Consider the following 11,676-nt stretch of genomic DNA (forward strand, 5'->3'; position numbering starts at 1 on the left):
CCTGCATCAGCTTTGCAAATGGGTTACCTGTGATTATATACACATTATTTGATCTAATTTATGGATCATGCCAACATTAGCTATATCAAAAATCACCTAGAGGTATAATCACGTAACAATTTGGCTGCTTTTAAAATTTAAGCTATGATGTTTCATCTCCTATCTACCTTCTGAGGTATAATCATTCCAAACATTTTAATCGTTGCTTATTTTACCTAATGTCAATTTCAGTCATTCTTGCATTTTCATGTTATCTTTTGGTGTTTTGCTATCCTAATTTATATACCTTGCACGCTTCGCACTGCTCTAGCCTGCTATGCACATTTGTTGAATCCTCCTCGAAAGGTGTGGATTTTTATTCCTCTAAATTCCATTTACTTTTCTTTCTTATGTCATGTTAGATTTCTGAAAGTAAGGGGTTCCTCTTTCTCGCCAAAACCTTAAAAATGGCACCGGGCTTCTTTGATTGCATCAGCTGCTCATGCGGCTGAAACTAGCCAAGTTTAAAGGCTTAAATTCTTGTCATCCCCACAGGAAAAGGTAAATTGGCTTTCACTTCACATCTATCTTCTCGTTCCCGTTTTTAGATGTAATGTTATGAGTTGTATAGTTGTTGCTTGATGTGCCTTGCGATATTTTTTGAAGCCTTGATTCAATATGCATTTTATTCTCTATTTAGGATGAATATGCTCATTGGATTGTGGGCAATCAGAGAAGTCTCCTGGATAATTTTTTTATAATTTTTCCATTCATTTCGTTCGATTTTTTATAATTTTTTATAATAATGATAAAATTAATAATTTGATAACTCCATCCAAGAATATTACATAATTTCATTAAATATCATGAAAGTATTTATAATTTTTCAAATAACAAGAGAATATTCATAATTATGTGAAACCTCAGGAAAGACCATTGTAATTTACCCTTTGAAAAATGCATTCATTTGGTAGAAAATATTGCTACTCATGCGTTTACACAGCAAAATCATACCACTCTACCATTAATGACAACAGATTGCTCGATTTTGCAATGATGAACAATTAAATAAGCCCGTCTTTCTCCAACATGCAGTGCAAATTTCTCACCTGCAACAGTTTCTCATTTCATTCAACATTTATGGCGGTAAACTCATGAGTGCACGCAGGGTTTCATTAAATTACAAGAACACCACGCGCAAATATCAAGCTCACGGAACCATTTTCTGAGGATACCATGTGACTCAGGAGAGCACCCCTCAGATGCCAATGCTCCATGATATGAAAATATAATGAATTTCAACGAATATCCATCTATAGTCCCTTGTTTTCTTTCCCATTTTTCATTCTGGCTTGCTGACGAGGACTTCCAAGGGATGGAGTGCATACCTCGTTGTTAATTGACTCATTGGGCTGATCTGAGTTCCTCTCTTTCAGCTGATTATTACTCGTCAAAGTAGAGCGCATCGCTCTTGGTAACTTCAAAGGAATATCAATTTCTCCATTAGTTTTTGCTTGCTCCGGGACGTCAACATTCTGGGTTTGAGACTCAATTGGCGTGGCAGGTACCAGCTGAATGACTGATTTGCGCCATTTTTTCCTCAGATTAGGTTTTGGGACACTAGCATTTGCCTGAGACATGATAAAGGTAGTCACAGGATAGTATTTCAATGTTTATATATGTGTATATACTACTATAATCTTGTCAAGCTACAATATAGATTTCAAAACCAGAAACTTTGAGATCAAGATACACATGATCATCAATACGTCACTTTGGTAGGTTTAAAGTCAAATAAATCTTCCAAATCATTGTAAGACACCTTGCCAACACTTACCAGGTTATTCCCAATGTCAGATAATGGTTTCCTTGTGACTCCATCATTTGCGTTGACAGGCTTCTCAGACAAAGCAGTTTGAAGTAGCATTGCACCATGAGAAGCAAGGTTTTTACTTCTTTCTTTTCCATCTGTGTCTAACATATTTCCAGCAGTCTCTGGCTGCAATAAGTCCTTTGCACTAACTTCTTCCCTGTTGCTGCATTTGGTTGGTCCGCAACTACAGGACGGAGTACAATTACCACTTGCAGCTCGGCATTCGCATCTTGATGTCTTGCATGAAGAACTTTTGCTGCACGAGCAACATACTCGCTCAGTTGAGGTCGCCACAACTAAGTGTTCTAAATCAACAGCCGTTTCAACATGGCTATCCGTTTTTGAGTTCCTTTTCCTAGCTTGGCGTTTTTTTTTCTCTCTTGTGCGTACCCACTCGCCGTCCATATCATCTGATAGCCTTGGATGTTCTCGTTGATCATCATCAGATGTGTCCATGTCTTCTAGCTCAAATGCATATACTCCACTATTGAGAACACTGGAGTTTTGGGAACTCTAAAGTGAAAAACCAAGTGCATGAGCTGTTGAAAATAAATAATCTCCGTACATTTGCAAAATATACTCCACTATTAAGAACACTGGAGCATTGGGATCCCTAAAGTATGGAAAACCAAGCGCCTGAGCTATTGAAATCAATAATCTCCGTACATTTGCAAAATATATGGCATCATAAGTTTACACAATGGACCTATGTTAGTAGAAAACAATACTAAGATCTGATAGTATTAGTTGCAACACAAATTATGTCATAATATACCTTGGGTCGTAAGTCATAAGCATGCCCGTCGCTGTTGTTCATCACACAAGCTCCATAGGCTTCATTCATTTCGTTGGTATGTCTCTCCAAAGCCAACTTCTGTAAAAAATCCCAACTAAATTCAAGAACAGCTTTGCACAAAAAACATCAATATCCCATAAATGAGTAAATCAAAGAACTAAATAAAACAAAGATCACCTTAATAGCAACAACTAGGTGTAGATACTAGAATTAGCATATTACATCTAATTACTCCATGATATCCAAGTATTAGACGTTACAAGACTATGAATTAAGTTTCCCTTTAATACTTTTCCACAGAAGTCCACAAAGAACAAAAGGAAATTCTCAACCCACATTAGAACATTGCAAACAAATGCAAGGAACATAACAAAATTTGATACAAGTTATTTTTTAAAAGTGTCGTGCTAAATAGTGCTCATCTTGCAAGGAAAATATCCTGTACTGATTAGTTACAGAACCAATAGCTTAAACTAATGATTCAACCAATAGAAATACCTTTAATTAATGACAGTTACATAGTCATGCACCAACACTTCAGAGTTAATGACATGACCGAGGAGGCTTCACAACAAAGTGGTATAACCATGAAACAATAAAGTATGCCACTAAAAAATAGTGTGCTCACCACTAAATTTTCCTGACGGCTGAGTTCAGACTTTTGAAGCTCTACTTGTCTAATCAAGTTGACTACTTTCTCCTTCAAATCTCTAATTTCTGCATCCTTCTCTCTGCAGTCAACTTCTCTATCCCTTAGCTGGCACCTGTTGGGTGGAGTGGGTGGGAATTGTGAGACTAACTACAGAAGTCAAATGTGACTACCAGAAAGGCTATACCACTTAAGAGCCAGTTACCGGGAGGATGCTGCCAGGTTAAAGAGGAAGTTCATGATATTTTTTGCTTCAGCAACAGAGCGAACTTGGTTCCATCTCCCTCTACCACTAAATGCTCGTTCACGCTCCTCTGCTTCTGATAATTGAGATGCCATGGAAACAAGGGTACTTGAGGAAGTGGCAAGCATATTCTCAAGAGCAAAAATCCTCGAATTTCTAGCACCAGGAGACATCGACTGTGGGAATTCACTACAATGGAGTAAACCGTTAAGTGCTTAGTTAATAATACTCTACTATTCTGTAAAAAATAAACTGAAAAGCATACAACTCAAAACATTTCGGCTGTCACTTCAGACCTTAAGTTCTGCTGCTTTCCTATAAGCGCTTCCTCTTTCAATCTTGCAACTTCTTCACCCATTTTAGCCCTCCTACACATAGATAGAGATTGAAATTATAAATAGCAAGGGAGTCTTTTAACTTCAATCATCACTTCATCACAATTCATGAGATCATTATTGTTTCTGTTTAGCTGTCAATTTATATATACCCAACAAGCAAAAATAGAGGTAACCAATTACAAGAGTCCCTAAACACCATCATATTACCATCCGAGTTCTACATATTATAACAGATGGAAAACAAACATAAGGGTATAAAGGTTCCTCGTATAATAAATCAAAAGGGAGTTTGAAGTTATAGTCCTTAGGTAGAAACTTCAGTGAAATGTGTCCACCACCATCAGCACATGATCAAGCAATTTCTTTTGCCACAACTGGACAGCATATATTGGAGAAATAGCAAACATAATGATACATAATAGGTATCTTTGTTTTTCGTTATTTCACTTTCCATGGATCACAACTTCCCCGACATGCAACTGATTTACGAATGTGAAAAACCTCAGTAGCCAATTCAAGGGACAGAAAACCTAGTCGCACACAACATTTCTTTGATTATTTTCTAGATAATTGAGATTAGTAAGCTATGGTATGTCAACATTCAATATGTTAAGGAAAATATATAGATATTATGCTTGTTTTTCCCAAGGACATCAGGATTCAAAGAAAGCAATTTGTAAAAATCTGTACAAAGAAAGAAATTTGTAAACATATATAGATATTTATTAAAGAGTGAGCGTCATTTACTCTTTCATTTGCCTCTCATACTCTGACCGCACTTCATGTACTCCTACAGTAACCTCAAGTTCATGCTCAATAGTCTGCACTAGTGCCTTGGAAACAACAAAAAAGATGTTAATAATATTAAAGATACTGATGGACAAATCCTTTACCGGATGCAATTACAGTGTACGCTAAGTTATATGCATAGTGGAAACACAAAAACTCTAGCAAGCACACAGAGTAGCAGCGGGTACCTGAATTCCAGGACCTTTGTTACTTCCTCCACCTGCGTTCATGCAAAAGAATCAATACATCACGGAAAGTATCTGTAAGTATTCATCAAAGCAACAATCCGGTCTATTCTAACCCGGTGTTTCACGTGAAGCTTTCCGAGAATCTAACAACTCCTTCAGTCGTTTTGTAGCCATAGCAGCTTCTTCAGTCTTCCGCTGTAATACCTGATATGCCACATATATTGTAAGATTCAAATCGCCATAATTATAGAAAACAAAGGATTAATCCAAGACAAGAAATTACCAGCTTTTGCCTCTGGTTGAGTGCCAACAGCTTATGCATCTCATATTCATTTCTTCTTCCCTCTTTTTTTAGCTATAGATAAGACATCCCCAGAAAGTGATTATTTTCAGACTGTAAGACATAATAAAGCCATTTGATACTGTATTTGTAGTTTTATGCTTTTTCAGGATGAGATAGCAAGACTGAAGCATCGCGGTGCTGGACTTATTGACATAAACATTTAAAAGGAAACACAATGAAACGCAAAAGGAGTTTAATTGAGTGGAGACTCAGTATGTTACTGAGTAAAGTAAATATTAAATAATATGCAACTACCTGAAGCACTTCTTTTTCTCGAGATGCTTTCCATAGCCTGAACTGCTCAGATTCTTGTTTTATCTTTTGTTGTAATTGAACCTTTACACAAGAAGTATGATAAATGACACAGCAAAGATAAACACTTATGTTTTCAAGTTTTAAGATACCAGAAAGTAGCACCTTTTGTGTCTTTATTCTCTGGATCTCATCCTGCAGTCTTCTTGCAGCTTCATCACTTTTCTGTTTTTGTCTTAGGAGTTGAGCTTGAGCATCTTGTTTTTTCTTCAATTCAGCAACCTGTATGGAGAATGAGGTTATAACAACAATATTAATTGGAAAGACAACTTTTTACAATGAGTTACCTGTGTCTCGAGGACATTGAGTTTTTGAAGATACTCTTCCTTCAGCTTTTGAGCACTATCATCAGAATGGGAAGAGATATTGGCAAGATTATGCTTAAGGGCTTCAATCTCCTTCTACAGAAACAGGAAGAAAAAAAAAACCAAAAACAAAAAAAAAGGGGGAAGAAAAAGAAGAAGATACTTAAAGAAAGACATTTCAATAGAACACCATAGATACAAGTATCATAAATGAAAATCTACCTGTAAAGCACTCTTTTCCAATTCCAAGTCTTGAACCTTCTTCTCATAGTGCTGCTTAAGAACTGAAGTATCAACACTTGCAAACCGCTTCATTTCAGCCTTCAAGAAGAGATAAAAATAGTTACACCCAAATGTTGTCCGTCCAAGAGATTAAAATTCATATATTAAGATGCTTTAATCAAGCATGCTATTCAGGTTCATCGCCTCCATGCTTTACACCAACTAAAATATATCCCGAGTTTCATGTCGCTAGTTTCTTTAGATAATAATTTCATGATAAAATTTTAACTCCAATGAATATACAAGAAAAGGCATTCATATGTACTCAAGTTCTTTTGAAGCTTGTTCATATGACATGTTACTATGAGCAAACAGACGAAAGATGTTCAGATGTTCATATGCATAAGTGGAGTGAAAATTGTAACATCATTACATTATGCTCCTGGTATAAGCAGATTTACTAATATTTTAAAAGCATAGAAAAGTGAGGATCAACATTTCTGAAACATTGAGAAAATCCAGAGGGTTTTTGGTGTGTGCAGTCTGATAGGTAATTTTCTTTTGTCAAATCAGAGACCAAAAACATAAGAAAATGAAAAGCAGATGGCAATTTAATGGTCAATGCCATTAAATAGACAGAACTTTGCAATCCATCGAATAACACAGAGTTGGCATATTAAGGAATATAATTCCCAATTTCTGGAAATATCACATCCACTTAAACAAAAACTTCAGATGAAAATGCCTTCAGAACAACTAATATTGAAAAACTAGGAAAACATACATGCAAATAAATGAAAATAACTTCAGATATGATAAATTCCTTCAAAGAGTATTATTTTGACTAAGTCTGATCACTTCATTCATTAATTTTCTTTGTTTATAAGCTCCTTGGGAACCTGGATGCTACTTTGTTCAGCATCAAAGCAACAAGTAGATGACACGACCCTAAACTTTGGATTTAAATACTACAGGAAGATAGTTACCTCTTTCTGTTCAAGTTTTTTGTCTAACTCTTTCAGTTCCTTGTCCAATTTTTCTTGAAAAGAAGAATGCTCAAGCTCTTTTTCCACATCTTCAACCACACCTACAAGATGTCAAGAGTTATGTTATGCACCTATAATCCCTAACATGATATATGTATACAAAAACCAGTAGGGTACACCAAAACCTCATGCAGAATTACTTCAACATTAATACACATCATTATGAAGCATCAGCCAAAGAGCAAGCTGCCACAAACTTTGAACTGCCCACAAGCTGGTGGTAGCTTACCATCTGTTTCTACAGTTTTTATGTCAGAATCCATGATATACAAATTTCTTGAGTGACTCCCATCATCTTCTGAATCGAGATAATCATCAGAATTCTCACGTCTTAAACGATTCAAATTTCGTATTCTGATCAGTTCATTCTCTAGTTCTTGAATCTTGGTAATATAACTTTTCACAATATCGAAATCCTGAAGAACAAAGAAAAGCAAATTTTAGAAGAGAGCTAGAGAGAGGAAAAACAAAATCAATCTTCAACCACAATAGTTCACAAAATAATCTGTGATTGGACAGTTCAAGCAATCAAACCTTATCTGATTTGGTGTCAGTCTCATCCCAAGGTTTTCCATTTTGTACTGATTCAATTTTCATAATCAGTCTATCCCTTTCCACCTGAGACATAACCAATTAGATTGATAAGGCAGACTAAGCATTTCCTCAAACTCTGCCATTTTCCTTTTATTTCTGGGGTCAACAGTAAGTCAATTCCAGACCAAATAGGACCAACCTGAGCTTCGATAGCCCGCTGTGTCAAATGCTCATAACTGATTCGACATTCTTGAAGCGCCTCCTGTAGTTCCATTTTACTTGCTTCAAGCAAAGAAATTTTATGCTTCAGGATCTGTAACCAAGAAATATGGAGTAAATATCAAAACTAGAACCATATTGTTGTATAATCACCTATATTAACATATACACATACAATATATACATGTATATGTAACAAAAATGTAGTGAACAAATATACACAGCTTCATTTAGAAATCCACATTTCTTGGAAATGACCGGAAAACAGAACTTTTTTTTTGTGGAAATAGGTTGATACTGTATGTACACTCAATATTGATGCTTGGAAGAAACTAGCATAGTTAGTTTGCATGATTATACTTTAATTTCTTCAGATGGTGCATTGGAGTCTCCACGGAAGTAAAGCAACTCAGCTTGCAATTGTTCAATTTGACTCCGCATCCTTTGCATCTGAGCTGTCATTGGATCACGATTGATCTACAAATATAAAGAAATATAAGAAGGAAATACCTCAGTAATTTATTTTTCATGAAAATGGTAACATATTTTGACAACGAAATACTAATTACTTATATAGGAGGAAACATACAATAGCTTTATTCTGAATGTTCCGCGCACGATTTGCATATTTCAGCGTGTTAAGTGTCTCCTCAGCATTTGTATCAGCAGGGCTAACACAAGCTGTAAACATAAAAGTTAATTACTAGATAATAATGAAGAATAGTCTATACCATTTCTTAGAAAATGGAGATGTTTTGTCGTCAATCTTAAGCCAATGCTGATAAGGATTACACAGATAAACTAGTGTCTTCTAGTAAGAAAATGAGGAATGCATGCAAAAGCATACCGATCATAATTGTTTTGCTATTTCCACCGAGTGAATCCTGTAAAGAATGAAGTACTAATTAGCATGATAAGCATATCTATGAAAAATATATACTATTTGTGGAAGACTTAAAGGAAGCAATATACATCTTAAATATGAAATCTCTTGATGAATGAAAGACGAGTAGTGTTAATGTTAAGGATTTTATAGCAAAAGATGAAATCAACTCTTACATAGTTTCCATTATGATTCAATGGGCTTAACTAGCAAAGGCCAAAGAATTCAAGATGCTATCCAAATTATCTTTTCCGAGCCATAGCTCTGAAGCTACTTAGGAATCAACTAGTCAAAGTTAATGTTGATACAAATAATTAGCTAAACAACATCATTTTCATTTTAAATGCAAAAGTTAAGACTCTGGCAATTCATCTCCATACAAGTATCTTGCCCCTCATTAGAGGACATCAATAAATCAAAATATATCCTTGCCTGTAATATGCGTGTTAACTTGCTGTCACGGTAAGGAACGTGACCTCCTTCTTTCCGCTTCTTTTCATCTCCCAACGCACTGATAACATTACCAAGAGCCAACAACCCCTTATTGATGTGAATGCCTAAGCCACATGGAATTAAAAGATAAAAAGTCATTCAGTCTTCCAACCAAATAGAAAAAACTAGGATTTGCATGAATATAGGCAGCTCTCATTTGGTAAAACAACAACTTAAGCATTGAAAATCACTCCATTAATCAGACACAGAAAAATTAAGAACAAAACAAAATTCCATAGCTCAAGCAATGAACGTGAGAGCAACCGTTCATTAACTAAAAACAACTCACAATCCTGACATCTTTGTGGTGAATCAAGAATTATATTGCTATATACAATAAATAGGTAAACAACTCTCAAAGGCCACATAAGTTGGACCAATGCATAAAATATTAACAAACCACCTTACCTTCCTGCAAGCGTGTCCCATCTGCACCTGTTCGTTTTGCACGCTCAGAACCTGCAAGGTCCACCAGGTGAAGCTTCGCATGCAAAACATCGTCGCCAACTTCATCTCGAGCCAAATTATTAGATATTCTCCTTTGTTCCATAGATATTGTAAAAATGGCATGTGAACGACTGGAGAAACAGGAAAAATATATGTGAGAAGGTTATTATGCATATTGAGGTCAAAATTAAGAAACCCCTATTCAAACACTAAGGTTTACCAAATAAAATGAGTTAATTCCATACATAACTTGATGTAAGTGTAACTTCAAAACCACATTGTGGCAACCTAGTTTACTGCTTCAACTAAACACCACCAAGAAGTTGATAATACCTTGATTGACTATTCATATTTGTGCTCCCTGTGGCACGAGCAAATGAACCTTGCAGCAGGTATGAAGCCATCTCTTCTTTAGTCCTGACCTCTGCCTCTGTAACCCCAGCGAGTGTAATCCCTCCACTCACTCTTTCTCTGATTTGAATGGGGACTCTTGCAGGCCCTGTCGTTCTTTGATCAAGCAAATCAAAGACCTCTTCCTTGAAAATCTACAACATGAAGATTGGAGAATAAGCAAATTGAAAATTGGGAATTCCCATATTCAAAGTGAAACTTGCAATTTATATTTGATACCTCAATAAAAGATACTCTAATCAAATATTCTGTACACTCCTTCATAGCCTCCACTTTTGAAAAAATAGTATCCATTACTTTGGGGATGACACCGCTCTTTTGCTCTTCGCCATTGTAATTGGTACCCATGGTATAAGTTTTCCCAGACCCAGTCTAGAAACGAATTATCAAATATAACAAATGAGTTTGCATGTTATTTCGGTTTTCCAAAAGCATGAGCCTTAAATAAGAACAGTACCAATAATGTAGACTAATAACAATAGTTGGAAACACCTTATGATTAAGATGACAAAACATTGTAAATCTTGATCAAGCAGTTAAACTGAATACCTGGCCATATGCAAGTACAGTGCCATTATAGCCATGAAACAAGGCATCAACTAAAGGAGCAACACATTCATCAAATATTGATGAACACGGGCTTCCCCTACTACCAAAGATGTTGTCAAATGTGAAGGCATGAGATCCAATTTGAACCTGTTTCATGCACCAATTGCAACAATACCAACAAAAACCAGTCAACACAAAAGCTTCTTCCTTAATTCAATTTTAAGTGAGAACAAATATAGTTGCACGTGTACAATAAAAAATTCCGCTAACTTAAAAAAGTAAGGAAACAATATTAATCAAACATCAATACCCGCACGCTTCATACTATCTTTATTCATCAAAAACAACATGAAAATATTAATCTAAAACGAAGAAAGTAGTCATGGTTGAAATGAAAACCTGCTTTTCAGCGGGATAGACAGTAATGCAGTCAGTACAGCCCACAAGAAGCTCAGAAGTAACAAGCGGCCTAATATTGACTGCAACCCTCACACTCTGCGACGACTCAGAATTATCCATCTTCCCCAGATCAGAAGCCGCCCACCAACAACAATAAAATGATATCTGAAGAAAGAAAAAATCAAAATGATATCTCAACAAAACATTATCCCACCATCTGCAACCCACATTTCAGTTACATTCATAGAACCCCCCACCCCACCCCAAAAAAAAAGAAAACAGAAAACCATCAGAGCACGAAAAGGGACTAAGAGATAGCGCTACGTACATTTCTTAGCTGATGAAGGAAGAGTAATTCTGAACTGAAAGAGAGGGAAATGGAGGTTGAAGGAGAGAGAGAGAGAGAGAGAGAGAGAGAGAGAGAGAGAGAGAGAGAGAACGGCTATTTCATTTGAATCTGGAAAGGAAAAGAGGCGAAAAAAGAAAGAGAGAAGAGACTTGGCACCAAAGGGGGCAAAGCAATTAGTTTAGGAGTTATTTAATTTTTTATTATTAAAAAAACTTATATTATTATAATTTTTTTTAATTATATAATAAAAATATGACGAGTCGCGATTTGACGTCAATAAAATACGCTGAAAAAATGCAAAAGTTTCAA

At 35.8% G+C, this 11,676-nt stretch overlaps 1 protein-coding gene across 2 annotated transcripts; it reads right to left on the minus strand.

Moving 5' to 3' along the window:
• On the minus strand, nt 967-11,452 carry LOC105172000 (kinesin-like protein KIN-4C). Of its 2 annotated transcripts, XM_011093310.2 has the most exons (28): nt 11,347-11,452; nt 11,019-11,183; nt 10,620-10,766; nt 10,290-10,442; nt 9,993-10,204; nt 9,621-9,790; nt 9,153-9,277; nt 8,685-8,721; nt 8,427-8,518; nt 8,198-8,314; nt 7,818-7,931; nt 7,619-7,702; nt 7,314-7,500; nt 7,025-7,125; nt 6,039-6,137; nt 5,799-5,912; nt 5,617-5,733; nt 5,455-5,535; nt 5,140-5,211; nt 4,970-5,060; nt 4,857-4,888; nt 4,627-4,712; nt 3,838-3,909; nt 3,503-3,730; nt 3,277-3,412; nt 2,628-2,726; nt 1,817-2,365; nt 967-1,610 (listed from the first exon to the last, which is right to left on the minus strand). In XM_011093310.2, exons 2-28 carry the CDS (start codon nt 11,136-11,138, stop codon nt 1,293-1,295), a joined length of 3,753 nt encoding a protein of 1,250 aa, XP_011091612.1. In that variant the 5' UTR covers nt 11,139-11,183; nt 11,347-11,452; the 3' UTR covers nt 967-1,292. The 2 variants fall into 2 exon arrangements, with proteins under 2 accessions (XP_011091612.1, XP_020552780.1); XM_020697121.1 differs by lacking the exon at nt 11,347-11,452 and having other exon boundaries at nt 11,019-11,276.

The sequence above is a fragment of the Sesamum indicum genome, linkage group LG10, assembly GCF_000512975.1.
Source record: "Sesamum indicum cultivar Zhongzhi No. 13 linkage group LG10, S_indicum_v1.0, whole genome shotgun sequence".
Lineage (NCBI taxonomy): Eukaryota > Viridiplantae > Streptophyta > Magnoliopsida > Lamiales > Pedaliaceae > Sesamum > Sesamum indicum.